Source organism: Microcaecilia unicolor, chromosome 3 (assembly GCF_901765095.1).
Source record: "Microcaecilia unicolor chromosome 3, aMicUni1.1, whole genome shotgun sequence".
In the NCBI taxonomy this organism is placed as follows: Eukaryota; Metazoa; Chordata; class Amphibia; order Gymnophiona; family Siphonopidae; genus Microcaecilia; species Microcaecilia unicolor.
The window spans coordinates 104702858-104730411 of NC_044033.1; the positions used below are offsets into that span (position 1 = coordinate 104702858).

The window sequence follows — 27554 nt, forward strand, 5'->3', positions numbered from 1 at the left end:
GTGAAGCCAAAGAAATGTTAAAAAGCTATTGCGAATAAAATGTGGGTGTTGTCTTAACTCTGGAGTGTCAGATACTAAACCCAGAGCTTCATGTTGGGGTGTATGTGTATATAAAGATCTTACTTCTAATCAAGGCTTAATTTGTAGACAAAACAGAAATGAAATTGTGGAGCCAGGGGAGGGGTTAGCCAGGGTCAGGATCAATAAGAGATAAGGTGCTGGATTAGGAGGAACACTCTGTGCTCTGCTTCAGCAAGTGTAAGTGGATCACATTGTATATTTCTTAGTTCCCCTTTGACAAAGCTGTGCAGTAATGCTGACATAGCCCATTCAAAATGAATGGGCTGTGTTGGCATTACTACAAAGGCAGCTGCTAGTGTGGCTTTATAAAAGGGAGCCTTAAGTGCTTGTTTTTGGGTACACTGTATATGTTATTACACCTTGATTTTCTAGGGGTTGTATTAATATGCATACAGAAACACACACCTGGGTCATCCCATTCCCAGCAATAAAAAAAAAAACGAATGCAAGGAAACTGGACATAGTGATAATTTAGAGATATACCAGAATGGTATTGATTACAGAGGTGTCATTTTCAGCAATTATGCTGTGAATTGGATGGAGAGAGAAAAGATCAATAAATGCCAAGAAAGTATGGCAGAAAGATACAAAAATATTTCCCATTGTATTGGGAACCACGGGCTTGATTAAAAAGAATTTTCAAGCATACTTGATAGATTGCCTATACATGTTACATCTTATGAACTCCTGAAGGAAGCTTTCTTTAGCACACAAAAAATTACTATGGTGAATGTGAGCAGTATATTTTGAGAGACTGAGATCATACTGCAAGTCCTCTGGCACAGAAGTGAAGTTTCGTTATCGTGATATGCAAAAAACTAACCCATTTGTAGACATTGCCCCAAGAAAAATACATACACATACATATCTGACACATAGGCACATGCACTCAGAGGAATTAGAAAGTATTCCATGAGGAATGCTTTGCATGTTTCCCCCACCACCTAGTCCTACTCTGCTAGTCTGGCTCTTAATGATTCAGATAAGTATTTCATTTTCTTTCTTGTAAATTCTACAGTGAAACCTAAGGAATGAACTATATAGCTTTCTTAATGTTTGCTGTATATGGTGAGACCTAGTGTCAGAATCATGTATTTTGCTGTTGGTTGTTATGTGTATTGCCTTCAAGTGGTAGACAGGCATGGCAATAGCTGTTATTTTGATACAGGGACACCCTGTGGTTAAAATGTAAAAGTTCATCCTTTTGATAGTGACATCTAATGGTTAGATATACTATCATGCTTGGTATCTTTTTATTATTCTGTCCAAATTAGCGGAATGATTAGGAATTGCTTTATTCAAAGTGCCCTTCTTCTCTGCCCTCCAGGTTAGAGAGAGACACAGAGGCAGCACAGATACAAACACATGTACTCACCTGGATGCACACACTCACTCACACACACAGAATAGAAAGAGTTCCATGAACCATGCTCTTCATGGTTTCCTACCTGATAGGCAAGATGAAAAATATGTAGTATTGTAATAAATTGCTCGGACATAGTCACTTACACACATCCTAACAGAAAGAAGCAAGCAATAGAATGTCGTACAGGTTCTGGTCCAAGTCTATGATGCCTCCCCTTTCCTTTGTTATTTTTGCTATGTATATAGCTCAGCTAACCTATAATTCATAAATATAAAAGATGTAACAGTATATATTTAAGTGCCCAGTCTATGATTGTTTTGTTGTTGTTGTTGTTGTTGCTGCTGCTGTTGCAGTAAACAAGATGTTATCTGCTGCTATTCAGCATTACTAAGATGCATTTCTGAACTGTGTTTAGTGAGAATATTCCAATATGTCAGGTCTGAAGAAGAAACATAAAAATCTGTGTATTAATGGTGGCGGTGTAACGTTTAAGAATTAATAGCTATGCTCACCAGCATTGAAGAGGGAGTGCATTGAAGAAGTCAAAACAAGATATAGCTTAAGCAGTCAGACAGCTCATGGAGTACTTTGTTAAGGGTATTTTATATTCTGCTTATGGTTGCACATGGAAAAAGGAGGCTTTTTAAATAAGAATTCCTTTGATTGCACACAGTTGAATGAATACCTTTGACTAGTTGTAGCAGCTGCACAAAAGTTCTTGAAATGACCCCTTTCGATCTGCTCCATTCTCCTAGCCCCCGTTGAGAAATAGAGCTGTTTGGGCAGTTTTACAGGGATAAAGTCTATGTGAGTGACAGATGCTCCTACTGAACAAGGAACAATATTTAATTCAAGCCATTTCTCAGAGATTGTCTTATGTAAGAACAAGGTTCTGCTCCTGATGAGTTCCTTAAACTTGCTATTTTGTATTTGTAATCTGCTTTGATGTCCTAAGTGGAAGGTAGTTAACCAGCAAATAAACTAAGTTTGAATATATAAGCTAAAAGAATGCAGCTTCTATAATCTAAAGACATATGTGATATTTCTGGTTCTAAATGTCTGTATAGGGACTGTGTTACATTTCCTTGTACAACTGAGCTAATGTTCACTTTCTCTTTTCCTTCTAGTTCGGGAAAAACAACTGTAAAAAGAAATCTCTTCCATGAGCATAAAGAGTTTATTAACCTTCTGTATGATGTTTGATACCAGTCTTTGTTTGTTGTTCTTTAAAACTGACTTGGTGTGAATGCTATTATACTAAGCTAGCGCATCATTATGTTTTGTTGCCTTTCTCCTACATATACAGCAGTTCTCTTGTGTTGGCTCGTTACGATCTTTCTGAATATAGCAAACCTGCCTTCCTTTTTCCTTTCCCTGCACTAGTTAGCCCTATACATGTGAACTATATTTTTGTGAGCAATTGTTCATTGCATTGTATGCTTATGTGTTCGACGCACAAGGCCTTTAATTAAACAGCAGGATATTATTAGGCATAGCATGAAAGGCCTTTATAGTGAATCTGGTTGTTTAAACTGGGCCCTCAGTCTGTAGACTAAAAGGGGTGAGCAATGAATTGAGAGTTTGATGGCTAGCCCATAGAGGTCTTAAGGCTCAGGTGGTTGTCAGCCATAAGTTTAGCTTAGCTCTTTCAGTAATTTGTCACGCCTTAGTCTGCTCCTGCTGTGCCAGCACGTGCCAGCTTAGTGTCAGAGTGCCTGTTCGCCAGACGGCCACTCAGGCCTAACATCCTGCTGTTAACAGGACCACGACTTGCTGCGGCAGTATGGAATAGAGAGCCCTGACAACAGCCAAGTGCTGTGTAGAATAAGCATGCTCATAATGAGATGTGAATGGCATCAGTCAGTCCCTTTAGAATAGGGTCTAGGCGTGTGCCTGTTCTCTTAGGAAGTTTGGCAGTCTATTCATTAACAAGAGTCATCAAGAGTTCAGTCCCTAGAAACAACAGCAGCAAATTCACTCACTCTGTTGTGCTACCAGGAATGTTTCCTTCTACATTATAATACAAAAGTTGAGAAATTATATTGCTATCAAGTGCCTTCCTTGAAATTCCTCATATTCCTCTTTTCTCCTGAATTCCATGTCTGTCTCTTGACCTGGGAAACATACCTATATATGTAAAGAGAGAGATAATATGAGATGTGATTTAAAATATTTTCCTGCATGTTGGAGTATTTTTGTGCTGATCAGAAGCCGTTTTACAGATGTTATTAATGCATCTGATGAAAACAATGGTCTTGGAAAAATATTGATCGCTATCATAGAAACATTCTGAAATGATTCACATTTCTAACAATTGTTAATAATTTGTGGTTGCTAATGGCAAATTAGCAGTTACATGTATTCAAGTCACAGGTAGAATATCTAAGCATCTCTACATAACATAAACAATATATCACTCTGCAAAATTGTGGTTTAAAGCATACAGTATATAGATTTATATACCTAGACAAGGAGAATGAGATGTCATACTGGCTTCTTCAAGTGTTAATTCACAAAGTCATATGTGAGGTTTTCCAAGTCATTGTAAATTAGTTTCAGACATTATCCTGTTATTGGAAATGCATGATTCACCTTCTGAGAAAACAGAAGCTGCACACAAAAGAAAAAGCATTGCTTTCTACGCTATGAAAAGCTGCCACAAGCAGGGGTCCTATTAAGACAGCTGGAAAGTTGCTTCAGCTTGTTACGCTTGTAAGGTTTATTGGTGACTGGTTTTTGATTACACATTTGAATGCTGTGGGCTTCCAGGTTTCAGAGTTGTAATTAAAAGGCCAAGCTTGTTTTCAGATTGCTTAGCTGTTTCTATTTGTGGGTACTGTATAAAATTATGCAAATTGCCTTTCTAATTAATAAACTATAAGCACCATCACATCTTCAGTAAAACATTTCCAGTATTTTTCTCTAACATATTTCATATATCTTTGCAATGTGTTGTCATATCTTGTAAAACATGGTGCAATTATTTGTTTTAATAACTTGGCAAACGCGGTGAACAATGTTGTCAGTAATAACATGTTTAGGGGGGGTAGTTAGTGTAGTGCTTTACAGCAATAGCACATGTTATTTGTCCCTGCCTTAACCTACATTGAATGGCAGTAATATGCATTATGTACAGTTGTACAGAGTGTGGTTGTCCCTAGCTTAGATTATTGCAGTGCTCCTGGGTATCAGGAAATGTTAGCTCAGGGCGCTGCAAGTCACCCAAAATGCTGTGGCAAGGGTGTTAGAGGGTGTAGTAACTTTGAGCACATTAATTGGCTGCCTATGGAATATAGAATTCAATTCAAGATCCTGTACCTGATTTTCAAAGGGTTGCTTGATAGGATTTCTACTGTTCTTATTGGCAAAGTGTGTGTTTATCAGCCGAAGAGATTGTTATATTCCATGATTTCTCCTGTTCTAGATGTACCCAATTATCAGGATGTTAGGCTGGAGGACTTCCAGCACTCAATATTTTACATCACAGGGCCACAGTTTTGGAATTGGCTTCCTTCATGTATTAGAGAATTGCAGGAGCTGAGTGGGCTCAGGAAATTGTTGAAACATTTGTGTTTTCTCAGGCATACAGTGCAGACTAATGTTTACTGAGAGGGGTCTTTGTGGTGGGGACTTAGTTGTATTTACTTTATATTTTAATTATGAACTGTATTTCTATCTTGTTTAGGTTGAGTTTATGTTAATGGCTTAGTTGTTATGTATTAGATGTTCTTATTATGCCACTGTTTGTTGTACTCTGCCTAGAAGACTATGGCTAGAGTGGAATGTAAATTTTTAATTAATTAAATAAATAACACATATTAGTTCAAGTGACTGAGTGGTATGTAATAATGAAATGAAATGTAAAGTATGTAAATGCATACAAACACCTTATTATTATGTAAATCAAATAAAACAGCTTGTATTATTTTTCTTGCTTGGGAGCATCAAGCTGCTAGCACACAGCTTGATGCTCCTGGGCACCATTTTAAAGGGACTAGGGGACAGTGGCGTAGGAAGGGGGGGCGGTGACAAGTGGAGCTGACGCAGCTCCCAGCGACTGCACTCGGAGCGGAGCGGTCCTCCCGCCCGCCCCCCTTTGTAAGACTGCGCTCCGGGGGGGTGCGTTCGCATTCCGAGGGGGGGGGGCGCCGTGCTGCACCTGGGGGGGGGCACAGCGGTGAACCGCCCCAGGTGTCAGCTGCCCTCGCTACGCCTCTGCCAGGGGAAACTGTTCTCCCTATCGTAGAAGACATCCCCTCCCAAAGATAATCAAACTCTTTTTCCCTCCCCCAAAGATACCCCTTCCCAAAGACTGCTCAACACAATTCATTCCTGAAGAGATCCCCTTATCTATAGACTCCACCCTCCCATAGGCCTCACCGCCAGGCCTACCTTTCCAAGTCCCTGGTGTCTAGCAGGTTCTGGGGTGGGAGTGATCCTGTCCTTACTGGCCATTCTGGAGCGGGGTTCAAAATGGCTCTGGCGACCCCTGGCTAGTCTCACTATACTACCTTTAGGGCTCAAGCTGCCATGTAAGAGCTTTTTGCTCTTTTATGACTGCTTGACCTTTAGCGGTAGTACCGTAAGAGTTCCACTAGAGATTGCCAATACCATTTTGAACCCAGCAGGGACAGGTGCCACTCAGAATCACTGCTGCCCTAGAACCCATTAGACACCAGGAATTTAGAGAGGTAGGCCGGAGACGGGGGGAACTCTTTGTGGAAAGGTTATGTCTGGGGGCAATTGGTTATTTTTGCACATACTGTGACAATAATGAAACTCGCTCCAAAGCCAGGGTATATGAAGTATAATCTCATTCTCTCAAATTTACTGCTAACACTTGCATTGTGCCAAAGAGAGCTTCCCTTTGGAGTTCATAAGCTGTTACATGTATATGCAGTTTATCCAGGTGCCCTGAGGAGAAGGGGGCAGTGTCTATCCTGCTCCTTTAAGATACTATTCACATGCATTGGGCCTGGCTAACGGCCCGATACTTCCAGGCAGTTTCAATAACACAGCTTGTGAGCTCAGTCACAAACTGGGTTATTCATATACTGCAGGAGACACTATCCTATTTTACTGAAATTGCAGGTTAGTGACTCCCATGGTAAACTAAGGTGCTGTAAAAGGCCAACTTTTACTGCACCTTAATAACTACCTCTCCCCTTCAATGTTTGTATATCAGCGATTTGACAAATTTCATTCTTTTACAAAACCTTCCATATATTAAATCTAATACTGTTGTCCAGTTAGCAATATTATCCATCAACAGGCAAGACTCTAGGTAGAATATTTTCATAAGTCACAAATCCTTTCCTTGTTCATTAGTAGCTAAGCATCAGGAATATTTTTTCTTTCCAAATATACAGAATTTAACAGCAGAATTATGTTTCAGATGTTTGATTATTTTGGACAACATTTGTTATACGTGTCTGACCGGTATTCTAGTATAAAAACAAATGATCACCAATAAAACTCCTTGTTAGGTGATGACATACCAACAAAATAGATGTCAAGATCAAAGTTGTCCAAGTGTGTTCGTATGGACTGAACTATGACTATGTAATCTTGTGTACGCTCATCTGAACATGCCCTTAACTCTAATGTTCCAGTTATGAGGAAAGAGCTTTGTATCTTGAAGCAATAATCCAGAATCACAGAGAAGTAATGACGTTTGAGGATTTTGCAGCTCAAGTCTTTTCCCCGTACCCTAGCTGCTCCCTTAGTGGAACTGGTGAGTCTGCTTTATTCTTCTCCTTAGCGCTAAGAAGCACTTGAGCAGCAGATGTACACCTGTTTTCATAGATAAATGCTTGCAAATTTAAGAAGAGCATTTTCAACTAATGAATATCAAAAGGAATGATGACATTCATTTTAATTTGTTTTGCATCAAAGCTGTTCACTCATTACCTTTCTTCTGCTATTCTGTTAACCTCCAAATCTAGCAAGGTTAATGAACTTTCTCTAAGTAATGTGTTCTGGTTCATTCTAGAGTGGTTTTTTTTGCTGAGCTGGGAATAAATCGCTCAAAAGCTGTGCCTGGATCAGTGTTTACTTATCAAAAAATAGTTCCTCATAATAGAAGCCATTGCTGCTAATGCTAAATGGACATTATGCTCCGAGATGCCAGGGTCAAGGATTAATGTGGCAGAAATATAAGGATAGTGTTCCTATAGTAGATCATAACATCGGTGTAGTTAATTTTGTATATGTCTATTAGTAACGTAGTAGTTCTTGATATGACTGTTTGAATCTTTAATTGTTTTAATGAATTAGGGGCCCTTTTACTAAAGAGTATTAAGTTTTGGGCTTAATGTGCTATAACACAGATTTTAAAAGCACGGCAAGCCCAAAACTAACCACTACATCAAAAAAGGAGGTTCCCACTACTTTTCTAAACTTCAGGTTGTGTATTAACATTTAGATTAACGCAGTTAGGGCCTCTGTTATCCATCTGTGCTAGCAGCTCCCTGTGCAGTAATGCTGACAAAGCCCATTCACTTTTAATGGACTCCATGGCATTGCCGTGCGGGAACCGCTAGTGTAGCTTGATAAAAGAGGCCCTTAACCTGCTCCTGGTTAACAAGAAGCAGTCTGCGCCTCCTATTTAGAAGGCAGTAAGTGGTCTCACATTAACTCTAGGTTAGTCAGTTAGCATGTGATAACTGGAATGCACAAGCAGGCTACGCTTCCATGCCCTCTCTCCATCCATGCCTTGCCCCCTGACATTCCGAAAAAAGTAATGTGCGGTTTAAAACACAGAAACAGGCAAACTTTTTAAAAAAAACCTTGATGCAGTGGCACAGTACCCTGTTTTTGTTCATTAGCCACTCATTAAGTACTTAGCACCCTTTAGTAAAAGGGCTTCTTAATAGCTCATTACAGACTTGTTGTCTTTTTATTTAATAAAATAAATCCTGTAGAGTTGGCATGGACTGGAATTCATTGCACATTAAGGGGCCCTTTTGCAAAGTTTTTGCCACTTGCCAATTTGGAACTACCGCCGGACTATTGCAGGAGCCTGGTGGCAGCTCCCACCCCCACTGCATGCCATTTCCAGCACTACAAAAATAGTTTTAATTTTGCTCCACCAGGTTAGCACGGGAGCCCTTAGAATCATCTAAATAGGTGGCGGTAAGGCCATGGCCTCCCCCTCCCCCCTCCCCCCACAGAAATGGCTATGCGCCCATCCCTGTGATTAGCGCACAGCCATTTCTTTTTTTAAGCAAAAACATACCTTTTACCCACTGCACAGCAAATCCACGCTCTGATGCCACTGCAGTCCCCCTTTTACAGCAGCTTGGTAAAGGGCCCTAACATTTTTGGCTTTTGGGGATTGTTCTCCTGCATTTGTAGTTCTCACTGTTCCTGGAAAAGATAATATCCATTCATTTGCATATGATTCTGTTTGAGAGGTTGTCTTAAGTACAGAATGATAAGAAAATGCATTAAGAAGTACTTACTTAGTGCTACCTTTCATATTGCAGCCTTTAAAATATGTTTGTGAAAGTGAAGCAGAGTGGTTTGGTGGTAGATATTGATTATTTTTTTAAAAATGTATAAAAAGATTTGAGCTATGTTTCTCTTTTTATACACTGACTTCTTGTTAGGAATGCTGCATCTGAATCCTAAGACTGAAGAAAGAAATTCAATTCAGCACAAATAAATCATTTAGAAATAAAATCAGCCATGTGTCATTGTTTAACATTACTGGCTTTGGTCCTTGTGCACTCAGAGCTTTGTGAAGAGATAAGAGGTGTATGCAGGCACTTGTATTGGTCGCCAATAGCAGCAGGCAGAAGGCTTTGGAGATAAGCAAGCTGGCAGAAGTAAAGGGGAACCAGTGCTATTTACATAATCTCGCCTCTGCTTCCTGGAGAAGCATCAAACAGAGAGGGATGGCCTCTATTGATCTTTGTTGAACTGGAATACTAAACAGTGAAACACACTTCTAACTTGGAGCTTTTAATTAATGTTTCTAACATTTAAAAAGGCAGAACAACTGTGAACAGAATTCTTTTATATGGTCTGCCAAAATTCTAGCACAATGTAAAGATAGTGTAGATGAAGAGTTTATACTTACTATTGCTAAGTTTTTGATTAGCATATCTGCTAGGTAATGACTGGCTGAAGTATTAGCACATTTAAACTGCATTTACCTTTGTCCTAGCCAAGTTTCTCTACTTTTTATCCAATACAAAATATTTTTAAAATGAAAAAAGCAATGGTATTTATATTTCATTATGCATACTGCATGCAGCATAAACACCTTGGATGAATTTCTTCAAAAAGTCATAAATAATCTTAATAAAATGAATAAATGTAATGAGTCGGGAAAGATATTGTAAATGAATGGTTATACAAGCCTAAGTTTATCAGAAGAGCTACAAAATTCAACCTGCATTTCTGACACCAGGTAAATTTATGCATGCCATTATTTGATGGCCACATGCATATTAAACACTTGGAACTAATTTTAGCCTAAGCTGTCTTTCTGGCTCGTCTCATAAATATTATGTGGCTCTAAATATGTATACTTCCTTTGCAAGGAGATGCGGCCATTGTTTATACTATAGTGTTTTGCCATACTGCCCAAAGGGTTGCCTCTTAAAAAGCTATATCACCTTCTCTGTGCTGCAAATGAAATGCTATAATAGAAAGGAAGGAAAAAGATATTATGGCAGACAATGGGAGCTTTGTACTTGAGTGACATTTACTCCCTGATTTGCAACAGCAGTAACACATCAAGCTGTCCTGAGCACAGGCATTATCACAATTTGTAGTTGTACTAAAGCCTTTACCGAGAGAGTGTTCCCAGAAATAATAGAATCGAATGCCTATATGCAATAGCACTTGTCAGTGAGAATGATCACATTGTAGGTTTGCCATACAAATTTTAAAGTTATGTAAAAGATATATACATATATCATAGGCATGTACTACATGTAATATATTAGTATTTATGCAAGTGTTTATAAGGGGAATTTTATACAAATAAGTGCCCCCATGTATTGTTAGAGGAGAAGCCGCAGAAGCTGAAGACTATAGCCCACTTTGTATAGAAGTACTACTACTACTACTATTTAGCATTTCTATAGCGCTGCAAGGCGTACGCAGCGCTGCACAAACATAGAAGAAAGACAGTCCCTGCTCAAAGAGCTTATGATCTAATAGACAAAAAAAAAAAAAATAAGCAAATCAAATCAATTAATGTGTACAGGAAGGAGGAGAGGATGGTAGGTGGAGGCGAGTGGTTACGAGTCAAAAGCAATGTTAATTAGGTGGGCTTTCAGTCTAGATTTAAAGGTGGCCAAGGATGGGCAAGACGTAGGGGCTCAGGAAGTTTATTCCAGGCGTACTCCAGAAATACTCACAGAATGAGTAGTGTAGCCAGCAAAGGCTCTTCCAAAAACAACAGGAGAATGAAAAGAGAGATGAAAAATATTTTATTCCTTGAAGTAACTAACACGGCACTGTTTCGGCTAAGTGCCTGCCTCAGGGGTCTTGGTACAGTTTGTCAATGTCTTTAAGCTTATATAGTGGAAATGCACACTATGTTGAAAAAGACGCAAAGTGAAAGGTTGGGTGTATCAATCCAGCGACTTTTTGTTTGCAGCGTTTACATTTTCTCCTGGATTGATACACCTGACCTTTCGCTTTGCGTCTTTTTCAAGATATCGTGTGTTTCAACTACATAAGCTTAAAGACATTGACCAAGACCCTTGAGGCAGGCACTTAGCCGAAACACAGTGCTGTGTCGGGTACTTTAAGAAATAAAGTATTTTTCATCTCTCTTTTCGTCCCCCATGTATTGTTGACACGCGTGAAGATAAGACTTGAATATAAACCTTAGTGTTCTAGGAGTTCCTTTATTTTCAATTGTAATTACGTGTTTAACCAGATGGAATATTGGAAAAAAAATGTAAATAGAAGCTCAAAAATCTGGCTATCTGTCTGTCTGGAGCAAAATAACTCTCCAAAAACTGAATGAAATGGATCCAGATTTGGCACTGAGAAAGAAGCAGAGGAAAGTTGCATCAGGTTTAAAAAATTGACCAGATTTGATTGGGAGTACAAGAGAAACAACACACACATACACACACACTCACAAAAAAAATGTCCAAATGTATTTCTGTGAGAAAGACAAGTGCATCAGCAATGAAATCTGTTGATTGTGACATCTAATAGCTCGATAAATTATCTCATGTAGTTTTATGTTCAAATATTTTTAATATGGTAACTCATAAACAAAAAAGATAGAAAAAAACAAGATTGATCTCAACTATTATTGCACTTCCCCCTCACATTCTCCCCAAAACCCATTAAACATGCTTTGCAACATTTGCCAGAAGGCCTTGGTTCTTATTACACCCTAAGACTATGAAAGACTGAACACATATCTTCTCCCCCTCCCCTCCCCTCCCTTCCCATTCCCTCCCATGTGTACAACTCCTAGATGAGGCATCTCTTTATTGCATATTAAGCACTGTTCTATATAATAAAGTTTTCAAAATTAAATGTCTCCTTTTGGGTTCAGGTTTTGTATTTAAGAGTCCCATATCGTTAAGAATTGCTTCTTAACATTTAGGGAAGCCCCGTGCCTCCAGGGCCGCCGAGAGGGGGGGACAGGGGGGACAAAAGTCCCGGTGCCCAGGCCTCCAGGGGGGCCCGGCGACGACGACGCCTGGCCCGCCCTCCGTCACTCCCAGAACTAACCTTAAGCCTCCTTTCACTTCACAGCAAGCAGCAGCAGGTCAGGCCACTCCTTCCTTCCATGTCCCGCCCTCGCCTGACGTAACGTCCGCGAGGGCGGGGCACGGAAGGAAGTAGGCGAGGTCTGCCCTGCCGCTGCTTGCTGCGAAGTGAAAGGAGGCTTAAGGTTAGTTCCGAGGGCCCGGCCCGATAGCGGGTGGAGAGGGCCCGGCGACCTCGGGTGGGCGGGGCCCGGCGACCTCGGGTGGGGGGGGCGGCCTTGTCCCGGGCCCGGCTCCGGCTCTCAGCGGCCCTGCGTGCCTCCCTTGCCTCGTAAGAAAATAAGCATTGCCATACGGGGACAGATGGAAGGTCCATCATGCCCAGTATTCTGTTTCCAGCAGTGGCTAATCCAGGTCACAAGTACTTGGCAAAATCCCAGAACAGTAAAATAGATTTTATGCTGCTTATCCTAGAAAGAAGCAGTGGATTTTCAGAAAGTCCATCTTAATAATGGCTTATGGACTTTTAGGGAATTATCCAAACCTTTTTTAAACCTTGCTAAGCTAACTGCTTTTACCACATTCTCTGGCAACGAATTTCAGAGTTTAATTACACACGGAATGAAGAAATATTTTCTCCGGTTTGTTCTAAATTTGCTACTTAGTAGCTTCATTGTGTGACCATAGTATTAGTATTTTTGGAAAGAGTAAACAAGCAATTCACATCTACCCATTCCGCGCCAATCAATATTTTATAGACCTCTATTATATCTCCCCTCAGCCGTCTCTTCTACAAACTGAAGAGCCCTAGCCACTTAAGCTTTTCCTTATAGAGAAGTTGTCCCATCCTCTTTATCATTTTCATTACTTTTCTCTCTACCTTTTCTAATTCCGCCATATCTTTTTTGAGATGCAGTGACTAGAATTGCATATAGTATTCAAGGCATTATAACATTCTCATTTTTGTTTTCCATTCCTTTCCTAAAAATTTCTAATATTCTTTCTCCAGGGAAAAGCAGGCATGATATTTTCACATGTGGGTGACCTTATCCATGGATCCCAGTGCGGACACTGCCAAGTGAACTGTCACTTTAAATCTTGGTACTACTTTTAAAATGCACAGCCATACAGAGAGGCTCAGCATGCGCTCAGCACAATCCTCCTGCAATTGTTTGACAGGTCTGGGCTGTCAAAAGCCCAAACCTGTCAAACAGCCTGCCGAGGCCCGAACAACGAGGGCTGGAGCTCCGGTGTGTCTCCAGCACCCCCCCCCCCAAACCCCCAGAAAACATCGTGGCCAAACCCTCTCCCACCCAGCGACGGGGGGGGGGGGGCTGGAGGTCCGGTGAACCTCTGGTCCCCCCCGACGATCCCACCCCCTCCATGTTCAGGGAGGGCTGGAGATCCGGTGGGTCTACAGCCCCCCAAACCCCCAGAAATCGTGAAGTGGCCGCCTCCGGCCAAACACTCTCCCACCCAGCGACCGGGGGGGGGGGGTGCTGGAGTTCCAGTGGGTCTCCAGCCCCCCAAACCCCCAGAAATCGTGAAGTGGCCGCCTCCGGCTAAACGCTCTCCCACCCTCCCACCCAGTGACGGGGGGGGGGGCTGGAGGTCCGGTGGGAGCCCCCCAAACCCCCAGAAATTGTTGAGTGGCCGCCTCCGGCCAAAGGCTCTCCCACCCTCCTCCCCCCCCCCCCCCAGTGTTCTCCTTTGAATACCTGGTGGTCCGTGGTGACAACCCCCCCTTCCGGCCCCCCTACCTTTCGTTGGAGGAGGGACGCAGCCTGCCTGCCTCACTCTTCTTCCAGTTGACGCCGCTGCAAAATGACGGTGCCCAGCCCCGCCCATTCCATCCTGGGATGTGCTGGGTGGGGCTACAGACCATGTAAGGGAGTGATTCCCTTACATGGTCTGTAGCCCTGCCCAGCGCATCCCAGGATGCAATGGGCGGGTCTGGGCGCCGCCATTTTGCAGCGGCGTTGACTGGAAGAGGAGGGAGGCAGGCTGCGTCCCTCCTCCAACGAAAGGTAGGGGGGGGCCGGGAGGGGGGGTTGTCACCACGGACCACCAGGTATTCAAAAGAGAATGCTGGGGGGGAGGAGTTGGGGTGGGCTGGAGGTCCGCCGGACCTCCAGCCCCCACCCCTCCGTCGCTGAGTGGGAGGGTGGGAGAGCGTTTGGCCGGAGGCGGCCACTTCACGATTTCTGGGGGTTTGGGGGGGCTGGAGACCCACCGGATCTCCAGCCTGAACATAGGGGTGGGGGTGGGATTGTCGGGGGGACCGGAGGTCCACCAGACCTCCAGCCCCCTGTTCGCGTTTGCTTTGGGGGGGAACGGGGGCCTGCCAGCATGCAACTGCATGCTGGACAGGGCTCACCATTCCTCCCCAATGATCCGCAAAGTCTAACGCCAGCTCGGAGCGGGCGTTGATTTTGCCACGGCCAGCGACCCAATCTTTGGCGCGCTGGATGCTGATCATTGGGGATGAATGTGTTAAGCACTGATTAGCATGCATTTGCAAGCTAATTGCGCTAGAAACCCTGTTTAGCATGCATTTGCATGCTACTTGCGCTAAGAGCCCTCGAGTGCGTTGTTTCAGGCGCTCGAGGGCTCTGATCATGGGTCGGCAGCAAACTCTGGCGCTAGTATGGCGTTAACAGCCTCTAGCGCCAGAGTTTGCTTTTGATCATGAGGGCCTCAGTGTCTGCATCAGGGGTCTACATTATACGTATGTTTAATTATATTTCATTACTATCTTACTTGTTAGTAGGTGGTGTATGTGTTTTTTAATATATATCTTTTGATATTTTAATATTTCTTATTTTAGACTGATCAATTTTAAATGTCAATATCAGCGGCATAATCGAAAGAGAAGGGACGCCCGTCTTCCGACACAAATCGGGAGATGGGCATCCTTCTCTCAGGGTCACCCAAATCAGCATAATCGAAAGCCGATTTTGGGCATCCTCAACTGCTTTCCGTCGCAAGGACGACCAAAGTTCACGGGGGCGTGTTGGTAGTGTACCGAAAGCAGGATGGGGGCGTGATTAAGAGATGGGCATCCTTGGCCAATAATGGAGAAAAGAAGGGCATCCCTGACGAGCATTTGGCCGACTTTACTTGGTCCAATTTTTTTCACGAACAAGCCTCGAAAAGGTGCCCGAACTGACCAAATGACCACCGGATGGAATCGGGGATGACCTCCCCTTACTCCCCCAGTGGTCACCAACCCCCTCCCATCCGAAAAAAAAAAAAAGATTAAAAAACATTTTTTCCAGCCTCTATGCCAGCCTCAAATGTCATACCCAGCTCCAAGATTTTCTGACCCCTGAAGCAGGCGCTTGTGTGGCGAAGCATGGCCCATGTTGGGTCAAGTTCACAATAAAGGAGAACATTGATTATCCCAATCTTGAAGCCCCACTGTTGCTTCTTTTTGTTGGTATATTGGTTTGTATGCTGTTTTACACTCTCTCTTTTGTGTTTCTATACCCAGCTCCATGACAGCAATATGCAGATCCCTGGAGCAGTTTTCAGTGGGTGCAGTGCACTTCAGGCACGTGGACCCAGGCCCATACCCCCCACCTGTTACACTTGTGATGGTAAATGTAAGCCCTCCAAAACCCACCCTAAACCCAATGTACCCACATGTAGGTGCCCCCCTTAGGCTATGGTAGTGGTGTACAGTTGTAGTGAGTGGGTTTGGGGGGGGGGTTGGGGGGGCTCAGCACCCAAGGTAAGGGAGCTATGCACCCGGGAGCAATTTGTGAAGTCCACTGCAGTGCCCCCTAAGGTGCCTGGTTGGTGTCCTGGCATGTCAGAGGGACCAGTGCACTAAGAATGCTGGCTCCTCCCACGACCAAAGGGCTTGCATTTGGTCATTTTTGAAATGGGCATCCTCGGTTTCCATTATTGGCGAAAACCGAGGTCATCCATCTCTAAGATCAACCATCTCAACATTTAGGTCGAACATCTCTTAGGTCGACCTAAATGTCGAGATTTGGGCGTCCCCAACCGGATTATCGAAATGAAAGATGAACGCCCATCTTGTTTCGCTATTACGGGATGCCCCGCCCCTTTGCGGCGACGTCTTCAGAGATGGGTGCCCTTAGTGATGGGCGTCCCAGTTGAAAAATGCCCCTCTATATGTTTTAATTTGCATGTAGACCCCTGATGTAGGCACTGAGTGCTCAAACACGGCCCATGTCAAGTCAGTGATGTACAGCATCATTTCTACTGTTACCAATTAAAGGACATGCTCCGGTCTTGAAGGCTCCTGGTGCTTTTTGTTTTGGACTACTTTTAAAATGATCAGGGGGAAATATTTTTTCACTCAATGAACAGTTAAGCTCTGGTATCAGCAGTTAGTGTATTTGGGTTTTAAAAAAGGTTTGGACAGATTCCTGGAGGAAAAGTTCATAGACTTCTTTTGAGATAAACATGGAGAAAGCTACTGCTTCTTCCTGGGATCAGTAGCATGAATCTTGCTACTATTTGGAATTCTGTCAGGTACTTGTGACCTGAATTGAGCACAGTTAGAAGCAGGACACTAGATGGACCTTGGTGTTGACCCAGTATGGCTATTCTTACGTACTCTATAGTAGCATTCCCTGAGTTTTGCACTTGTAATTAGCCCAAGAAGGCTTTTGATATTATTCAGAAGAACAAAAAGCACCAAGGGCCTTCGGAGCTGGGATATCAAAAAGTTCTTTATTAAAAGACCCGACACAGGCCGTGTTTCGCCAACAATGCCTGCATCAGGGGTCTGGTAAGAATGGCTATCCAAATTAAGAAACCATATGGTTCAGCTATAACTCAATCAAAACCACGCTACAGAAGCACATCTGATCTTTTTCCTATCCCAGCTCCAGAGGCCATTGGTGCTTTTTGTTCTTCTGGTTGATTTTTTGTTTCCTCTCCTTTTCTTTGTTTTGATATTATTCAGCATATCCCAATCTCTTAGACCTTTCCCAGATCTTGTTCCGAGTGCTATTTCACTCCTTCCATATACATCCCTTTCTAATTTATACAAATCCTGAAATAGAGTCTAAAGCTCTTATTCTCTCCCATTCGGAGTTTGAGTAGTTCCCAGTTCATCAAAGTTGTGGTGTTTCACTTGACAATGTTCAAATCTTTCTCCCCATCTAACCCCTATATGCTGTTGAAGCTCCTCAAATAACATCAACAACCCCTCCCTAGTGAGGAGATGTTTCAGCAAGAATAACTCTGCTTTTTCCCATTCTAGGAATGTTGGGTTATCCAGTCCTAGCTCAAAAGCCACATTCCCTCTTAGGGAGATCTGACCTGGAGCCCTCCCAGTTTCTGTGTTAGCATCTTCCACACATCCCTTATCGGTTGAAAGATAATACTCTTGCCCAATTTATATAGAAGCAATTTACTTGGGGCCTGCAACTAAAAATTGACATGATATGGAGCATAATACAGTGCTTCCAAAGCAATCGAGGTAAATTGGTGTTGATGGAGCCTCCAGTCTCTGATGTGCATTAACAAACAAGCATTATTACATAATCTCGTGTTCAGTAAAGCCTACCCCCCCCCCCCCCCCCCCGACTCCAATTTTCCATTAAGAACTACAGCCTCAATTTAAGCTTTCTCTTTGGCCAGCAAAATTTGGAAAACAATTGATTAAGGTGCCTCAAATCTTTTTACAGCATTCTGAGTGGTAATGTTTGCAGCATATAGAGCCACCAGGGGAAAATTACCATGCAGATTAGATTAATTTTGCCAAACAATGACAGCAGAAAATCTCTCCAACTTTCTAAATGTTGTCCAGCAGTCTCTAACAATTTAGTAACATTGATAGATTACAAAAAGTAGGTAGAAGTCAAGAGCTGAATCCCTAGATATTTAAACATTCTCATTGCCCACTGCAAAGAAAAAGGCTCCCCTCCCCCCATGTCTGCTTTACCATATCCATCGATGGCAAGGCCTCTGACTTTGATAGATTTAACCGAAAATCCTGCATTGTTGTCATATTCCCTAAATCCCTCTAAGAGTGTCACCAGGGACCTATGAGGATCTGTTAAATGCACCAGGATGTCATCAGCAAAGGTCGCTGTTTTAAAACATTTGGAGCTTGTATGTTCAGATTAGCTTATATATCCCTTATCAGGGGGTCTGAAGTCAAACACAAAGAGCAGAGGTGACAGAGGACATCCCCTGTCTCATTCCCTGACAAATTGGAAAACTCTCTGGCCCTTCTATCTTGCTGCACCGTATGCCTGGAATAAACTTCCTGAGCCGGTACGCCAAGCCTCATCTCTGGCCGTCTTCAAATCTAAGCTAAAAACCCACCTCTTCGATGCTGCTTTTAACTCCTAAACCTAAACCTAACCCTTCAACTGTCCCCTATCCCTGATATGTCCTGTCTGTGCTAACCCTTATCCCTTACTTGTCCTGTGTGTCTGTCATAATTAGATTGTAAGCTCTATCGAGCAGGGACTGCCTCTCCATGTTCAAGTGTGAAGCGCTGCGTACGCCCGGTAGCGCTATAGAAATGATTAGTAGTAGTAGTATGGACACAAAACACCCTGTGAATCCATATAACAAAATAAATAAAATTAAATATTTATCCAAAGTTGCATATAAAAATTTCCAGTGAACATAGTCAAAGCTTATTAACAAGGAAAGCTGTCCAACATACTCCATACTCAAGATTTTCCACAGGTTTTTTGTCACTGACCATTCCCTAATGAATCCCACTTGAGTCATGTACAATCGATGGCAGCACCTACAGCAAACGATTAACCATGACCTATGCCAATGGTTTCATTTCATAATTCAATAATGTGATCAGTCGATAGGATTCAGGAAGGGTGAAGTTTCTTGCTGGCTTTGGAAGTACTATAATTTGGGCCAGGTTAAGATGATAATGGATAATTGAAGGGGGGAGTTGCAGAAAGTCAGCAGAGTTTGAGCAAAGTATATGGGATGGGGACATGGGGTATAAGGCATGAGGAGACAGGAGAGGTAGTCAAGAGCTGAGGGAAGGCAAGACTTGAACACAAGAATTAGGAGCTTGAACTGAATATGAGCAGAAAGGGGCAGCCAGTGTTCAAGATGGAGGAGTTGGGGTAACATAATCAAAAGAACTAGAGTAATGTAAGACAATGGTTCCAATCCTGGTCCTGGAGGCACCCCAGCCAGTCAGGTTTATGTGATATCCACAATGAATATTCATGAGAGAGATTTGCATATACTGCCTCCATTACATGCCAATCTCTCTCATTAATATTCATCGTGGAAATCCTGAAAACCTAACAGGCTGGGGTGCCTTCAGGATCAGGTTTGGGAACCACTGATGTAGGAGATGAACTGCAATAGATTCTACCAACTGAAGGCGTTTCAGGAAGTAGAGTAGAAGACCAGCATAAAGAGAATTGCAGTTTTCTAAGCGAGTGATAACTAAGCAGAGAAGAAGGGCATGGAGAGAAAAGAGTAAGAAGAGAGGCCGGACAGCCCGACAAGGAAGGGCAAAGAAGGAGGTCTTAAGAACTACATTGATTTGAGTTTTAAAGGTATGATTGCTATCAAAGTGAACACCAAAAGCTTCACAGATTCTTTGTAGTCCAAAGAATGCTGGTCAGTGATGGAGGGGACGGGAGCATAAGGGTTGGGAAAGAGGATCACCTCACATTTGGTAGAGTTTAGGAATAAATGATTATCATGCAATCAGGAAGAGACTTTTGGAAGGCAAAGATTAAGATCAATTAAGTCAAAATCAGAGGAATGAACATGATAAACCAGCTCATTTTTGAAAGAGAAGGGCGCCCATCTTTCGACACAAATCGGGAGATGGGCGTCCTTCTCTCAGGCGTGCCCAAATCGGCATAATCGAAAGCCGATTTTGTCCATCCCCAACTGCTTTCTGTCGCCGGTGCGGCCAAAGTTCCCGGGGGCATGTCGGAAGGGTAGCAAAGGCGGGACAGGGGCATGCCAGGGCGTGCTTAAGAGATGGGCACCCTCGGCCAATAATGGAAAAAAGAAGGGCGTCCCTGGCAAGAATTTGGTCCACTTTATTTGGTCCCCTTTTTTTTTCAGGTCCAAGTCCCAAAAAAGTGCCCAAACTGACCAGATGACCACCGGAGGGAATCGGGGATCACCTACCCTGAGTCCCCCAGTGGTCACTAACCCCCTCCCACCCTCAAAAAAAATAACTTTAAAAACTTTTTTTGCCAGCCTCAAATGTCATACTCAGGTCCATCACAGCAGTATACAGGTCCCTGGAGCAGTTGTGGTGGAAAATGGGAGCCCTTCAAAACCCACCCAAAACCCACTGTACCCACATGTAGGTGCCCCCCTTCACCGCTTAGGGCTATGGTAGTGGTGTATAGTTGTGGGGAGGGTGTTTTGGGGGGCTTAGCAAGGTAAGGAAGCTATGCACCTGGGACCAATTTGCAAAGTCCACTGTAGTGCCCCATAGGGTGCCCGGTTGGTGCCCTGGCATGTGAGGGGGACCAGTGCACTACAAATCCTGGCCCCTTCGACGACCAAATGCCTTGGATTTGTTCGTTTTTGAGATGGGCGTCCTCGGTTTCCATTATCGGCGAAAACCGAGGGCGCCCATCTCTAAATCCAGCGATCTCAGCATTTAGGTCGACCATCTTTAATGTTGACCTAAATGTTGAGATTTGGGCGCCCCCAACCGTATTATCAAAACAAAAGATGGACGCCCATCTCGTTCGATAATACGGTTGGCGCCGCCCCTTCACGGCGCCGTCCTCAGAGATGGGTGCCCTTAGAGATGGGCATCCCAGGTCGAAAATGCCCCTCAAAGTATCTAGTTGTCAGCATAGGAAGACAATGGTTAGACTGAATTAAGGTGAGGAGGGGAGCAAGAAAGATGTTAAACAGTGTGGGTGCAAGAATGGAGCTCTGAGGAATACCAAAAGTGACTGGAAAGATACGAGATAGAGTATAATGACTGTCCCAGCCACGAGTCTTCCTTTTTAATCTGTTCCAAACGTTTTGTTCCCCAGCAGAGTGCATTTCATTTCCTCCTACTTCTCCTTCCTATATGCCCACCATTACAGAATATATTACTTTTATAGCCATAGCTAACACCCTCCCTAATTAAAACAAAACCCCAAAGACCGATCTTCCCACCCCGTAGCCTCTCCTTATCCTATCCCCTCCCCCTTCTCCCCCCTATTCCATCAACCTTCTTTCCTCTTATATCCCATGATTGGTATCAATCATGCACCAATGCCTACCCCCCATAAACAACCCCTTCATATTACTCCTCTCTACAGTACATCTATATGTTATTGTCCCATCAAAAAATTCCCCTATAAAGAATTACCATACCGACCCCCTTTATTACCATGAATCTTCTTAACTCATTGATTTTAACAGTCCTCTTTTTAGTAAACAAACAACAATGCAACAATAAAACCATTCCCCATGCAGAGGCTTTTACAATTTCACAGAGCATCGTCGGTTATTAACTTCATAACTACTACAACATTCTTTTCAGTCATCTCCTGTTTTTGAACTCTTCTAACAAAATGTATGGTCACAACCAGTCTTCCATGATGATACTCCCAGCTCATTGGCCAATTATAGCCCACATCCCATTTGGAGTCACAGAATCGCATTATAACTCCTAACTGGCTACTATGAAGCAGGTACCAAAATTACTCCTATTTTCACATCTGGAGTATCATTTCCAGAATCTTATACTCTGTCTCAAGGTTCCTGTGTCCATTACCATCTTTCTAGTTAGCCCATTAATTATAACGACCCTTTTTAGATAACATTCAACAATGCAACAGTAAAAAATAATTTCCCCTGTGGGAGCTTTACTTTTTCCTATAGCAGCCAGATATTGACTTCTTAGTCGCACCAATGTTCCCATCAGCCATCTCCGTATTAACTCTTCTAACAATGCCAAGCCATGTCAGGTCATCTACATTGATAGTTTCAGCTCCACAGCCAATTATGGTCCAAGCTCCATTAAGATTACAGGAATTTTTGTAAATCCTACACATCTTGTCATTGTGAAGCAAGTACCAGAAAATCTCTTATGTTCATATCCCAAAGTTGAGTTGCAGTACCTTATACTCAAGCCCTATATTCCTGTTTCTCACTCCAAGCTTCTTCTACCATCCATCCCTCCTACAGTAATCTTAGCCAAAAAGGCCTCCACCGCTGACACAGTCTCAAAAGTCTGAGTGGCACCCTGGTGAGTCACTCTTAAGCGTGCTGGGTTCAGGAAGGCAAAGTGTATATTTTGGGCCGCCATCTTCACAGAGTAGTCCTGAAAGCAGAGGACATTTTTGTTTTCATAGGTTAGAGACTTCCCTCCCCCCAAAACTTACAGAAATATGGTCTTGTGTGCAAAATTTTAAACTTTAAATATTACCACCCACAATTTTGTGTTATTAGGTTGCTTGGATCCCACCAAATGGGCCTGATCCACACTCAAGGGACCCAGGTGCTCTGGAAGTTGGAGCAATTGGATGAGCCATGTTTCCAGGAATCCCAACAGTTCTTTGTCCGCTAGCAATTCTGACAATCCCACTTACCTGAGATTCCTTCTTCTGGACCTATTTTCTAGGTGTTCAAACTCTACTAGTTTTTTTAAGCTGGGCTTTAGAGTCCTCCACCACAGCCACACAATCTTCCAACTCACTGGTCCTTTGTTGAAACGCAGTGAAATCCCTGCTGACGTTGTCCAGTTTACCTTAAACTCGTTCCATTATAGCATCTGTAGAGAGCAGCCTCATATCCATCATAGACTCCAACACAGTTGTTACCTCAGCAGTAATCTCCACCACCCACACTGATATTTGTATGTCCAGTAGGACTATGGGACGCCATCATCTTGTCTTCTCTGGGCTTGTTATGCTCTCTTTCTTTATTCTCTGGGTGTATTTTCGCCACCATACCGCCATTATTATGCTGAACTGCAACACCATTCAGCTCTGTGGCAATTTATGCTGCTCTATGTTCAAATTGGGGATTGAATGCTGGCTCAATCTCAGGGTCTTCAAGAGGGTAGTAACGGAAGAAGTACAATTTAGCTGCTTCTTCCGAGAATGGCATCACATGATCCTGCCATCTTTCATGGTTTAATTTATCTTTCCATATCATCAAGCTGATCAATCCATAGACTGGTGGGTTGTGTCCATCTACCAGCAGGTGGAGATAGAGAGCAAACTTTTGCCTCCCTATATGTGGTCATGTGCTGCCGGAAACTCCTCAGTATGTTCTCTATCTCAGCAGGTGGTGGTCACACACAGCAGCAGCTCTGGCTAGGCCTCCAAGCCTAATTTTTAGGTTTTGTTGAGTGCCTGGGGTTGAGGGCTCTTTTGAGCAAGTGCAAACCTGGTGGTGCCAGGTCCCTCCTTTTCTCCCCCCTCCCGCTGGCTCCGTTAAAAAAAAAAAAAAAAAAAAAATTTTGAACGGCCTTAAAGGCGTTTATTTCGACGTTTATTTAAGCGTCTATTGCAGCTACTCACTGAGACACCAGGTCGTTACAACTCGGAGCGGACAGCAGGTAATTTTACCTTTTTATAGCGGGCGGGGGTTCCCCGATTCTTCTCCTCGTGGCTCATGGCGTCGGAGGGCGAGGGCGCAAAGGGTCGCTCCCCGGGTCGCTCGAGCGCTTCTAGAGGGGATGCGGGGGTCTTCAAGCCGGATTCGCCCTTGGTGGGTGACAGTTTCGCGACCGATGCATGTCCCGGTCCTTCCTCCGGCGTGGCGGTTTTTCCCGCCATAAACACCCATCCCCCGCTCCTCGCCTCCGCCATCTTGGCCGGCCACGCGGCTCGGACGGCTTCTTCTTGGGCCGCCCTTGAGGTTGGAGACATTAATGCCATGAACGCCCTTAATTTGGGCGACGGCACAGAAGCGGCTAAAGTTAAGAGCCGTTCTTCCCGCGCGGCTCCTTCGCGGAGTTTCGCGCCGGACGCCATTTTGGATGCGCAGCATGTCTCTCCCCCGCTATTGCGAGCGCCGGTTGAGAGCGCGCCTAGGGCTGTTGCCCAGGCTGCGGAGGTGCACAGTCTGGGGGGTTTCTCCCCCGAGTTTGTTTTGCTGCTGCATCGGGCCTTCCTCATGCACAACGCTGCCCCCGCTCCCTCCTCTGGTACAGAGGTTGAGGTTCCCAGAGGTAAACGCCCTCGGGTTGATTCCCAGGCCTTGGAGGAATTTGTCTCCTCCGATGTAGATGAGGGCAGCGTGTCTGAGGTCTCCCAACGGTCCTTTGCGGATTCCTTGGTGGAGACGGATCCCCGCTCGGATGGAGCGGATGACCCCTCTGCAGCGCGGCTTTTTCGCCCGGAGGATTTGCCCAACCTGTCGTTACAGGCCATGGACACTTTGAAGATATCCTCTCCGGAGGACGTCTCTCCCTCAGCCCCTGTTGGCTCTGCCATTATGCTGGGGACTAAGCGCCCGCCTAGAACCTTCCACGTGCATGATGCCATGCACACCTTAATTTCGGCTCAATGGGATGTCCCAGAAGCGAGCCTTAAAGTGGCTAGGGCTATGTCCCGCCTCTATCCTTTGGCTGTGAGTGAACGTGAGGCCTATCTGTGGCCTACCGTGGATTCTTTAATCACTGCGGTGACTAAGAAAACGGCATTGCCGGTGGAAGGTGGCACGGCCCTAAAGGACGCCCAAGACAGGAGATTGGAGACGGCCTTAAGGTCGTCCTTTGAGGCGGCTGCGTTAAGTTTGCAGGCCTCAGTTTGCGGCTCCTATGTGGCCAGGGCGTGCCTGACTATGGTGCAGCGGGCTTCCCCCTCGGATCATTTCTTGAGGAATGATTGGCCAGCCCTGGCATCGGGCTTAGCCTATTTGGCAGACTTGCTGTATGATGTCTTGAGAGCCTCAGCTAAAGGCATGGCTCAGACTGTCTCTGCGCGGCGGTGGCTTTGGCTGAAACATTGGTCTGCTGACCACGCCTCAAAATCCCGCCTGGCTAGATTGCCTTTTAAAGGCAAGCTGCTCTTTGGGGTCGAGCTGGACAAAATCGTGACTGATCTCGGCACGTCTAAGGGCAAGAAGTTGCCGGAGGTCAGGGCTCGGGCGAGTGCTCGTCCCGGTACCTCCAGAGGACGGTTTCAGGAAGCCCGTCGGTACCGCCCGGGCAGGTCGGGTGCTTCTGCCCCCACTTCCTTTAAGAGGAATTTCTCCCCCAAGCAGCATTCCTTTCGCAGAGACCGCCGTCCCGGAGGTGCTCCCTCCGGTCCTCCCCCAGGGTCTCGTACCCAATGACGGGGTATTGGTCCACGCCCCAGTGCAGATTGGAGGACGGCTGTCCTCGTTTCTGGGCGAGTGGACCACAATAACTTCAGACGCTTGGGTGCTGGAAGTCATCAGAGACGGCTACAAGCTGGAGTTCTGCCGACCCTTAAGAGACGGGTTTGTACTCTCTCCCTGCAAGTCTCCGGTCAAAGCTGTGGCAGTGCAGCAGACTTTGGACAATCTGATCCGCCTGGGTGCGGTCGTTCCGGTGCCAGAAAGTCAGCTTGGCAAGGGGCGTTACTCCATTTACTTTGTGGTACCAAAGAAAGGAGGTTCGGTCCGGCCTATCCTCGACCTCAAAGGGGTCAATCGGGCCTTGAAAGTGCGGCACTTTCGCATGGAGACTCTCCGCTCTGTTATAGCGGCAGTGAAGGCAGGGGAGTACCTGGCATCCTTGGACATCAAGGAAGCGTACCTGCATATTCCCATCTGGCCTCCTCATCAACGCTTTCTGCGGTTTGCAGTCCTGGGCCGACACTTCCAGTTCAGAGCCCTCCCGTTCGGGTTGGCTACTGCTCCGCGGACCTTTTCCAAGGTAATGGTGGTCATAGCGGCCTTCCTGCGAAAGGAAGGAGTACAAGTCCATCCTTATCTGGACGACTGGTTGATCCGAGCCCCCTCTTATGCAGAGTGCGGCAAAGCTGTGGACCGGGTAGTTGCTCTTTTGAGCTCCCTGGGATGGATCATCAACTGGGAGAAGAGCCAGCTGCGCCCGACTCAGTCCCTGGAGTATCTGGGAGTTCGATTCGACACCCAAGTGGGCAGAGTGTTCCTGCCAGACAATCGGATTGTCAAGCTTCAGGCTCAGGTGGACCAGTTCCTAGTAGCCTCTCCTCTTCGGGCTTGGGACTATGTGCAGCTGTTGGGCTCTATGACGGCCACGATGGAAGTAGTGCCCTGGGCCAGGGCTCATATGAGACCACTACAACACTCTCTGCTGCAGCGCTGGACTCCGATGTCGGAGGATTATGCTGTGCGTCTTCCCTTGGATCCAGCAGTGCGCAAGGCGCTGAGCTGGTGGATGCAGACAGTCAAGTTGTCTGCGGGAATGCCTCTGGTGTCCCCAGAGTGGATTGTCGTCACGACGGACGCCTCGTTATCGGGCTGGGGAGCCCACTGCTTGGGAAGGACAGCGCAGGGGCTCTGGTCTCCTGCAGAGGCAAAGTGGTCTATCAACCTCCTGGAACTCAGAGCCATTCGGTTGGCGCTTTTGGAGTTCATCCCGGTACTGGTGTTCAAGCCTGTACGGGTCCTGTCGGACAATGCCACGGCTGTGGCCTATGTCAACCGCCAGGGAGGTACCAAGAGCGCCCCTCTAGCCAGGGAAGCTATGAGTCTATGCCAGTGGGCGGAAGCGAACCTGGAACAGCTGTCAGCGGCCCACATTGCCGGAGTCATGAATGTCAAGGCGGACTTTCTCAGTCGCCATACCTTGGAGCCCGGAGAGTGGCAGCTATCTGCTCAGGCGTTCTTGGACATCACGAAGCGCTGGGGCCAGCCGAGCCTAGATCTGATGGCGTCATCGGCCAATTGCCAAGTGCCGCGCTTCTTCAGCAGAGGACGGGACCCTCGATCCCTGGGAGTAGATGCTCTTCTCCAACAATGGCCGACACAAGAGCTTCTCTATGTGTTCCCGCCCTGGCCCATGTTGGGCAGGGTACTAGACCGGGTGGCAAAGCATCCCGGCAGGATAATCCTGGTGGGTCCGGATTGGCCCAGGCGTCCCTGGTATGCGGACTTGATCAGGCTCTCAGTCGACGATCCTCTGCGGTTGCCAGTGGAGCAGGGCCTGTTACATCAGGGTCCCGTGGTGATGGAGGATCCCTCCCCCTTTGGTCTTACGGCCTGGCTATTGAGCGGCAGCGTCTGAGGAAGAAGGGCTTCTCAGACAAGGTCATCGCCACTATGCTGAGAGCGAGGAAACGCTCTACTTCTACTGCTTACGCCAGGGTTTGGCGTATCTTTGCAGCGTGGTGTGAAGCAGGCTCTCTTTCTCCTTTCACTGCTCCAATTTCTTCAGTGTTGACGTTCCTGCAAGAAGGTCTGGACAAAGGCCTGTCGCTCAGTTCCCTTAAGGTCCAGGTAGCGGCTCTGGCTTGCTTCAGGGGCCGCCTGAAGGGTGCTTCCCTGGCTTCGCAGCC

The 27554-nt window shown here is 45.3% G+C and overlaps 1 protein-coding gene across 1 annotated transcript in view; it reads left to right on the forward strand.

Moving 5' to 3' along the window:
- Positions 1–27554, forward strand: part of RALGAPA2 (Ral GTPase activating protein catalytic alpha subunit 2) — an 898249-nt gene that overhangs the window by 811420 nt on the left and 59275 nt on the right. The window contains 1 exon segment of the mRNA XM_030196220.1: positions 7060–7181. Coding sequence (XP_030052080.1) covers positions 7060–7181 — 122 coding nt within the window.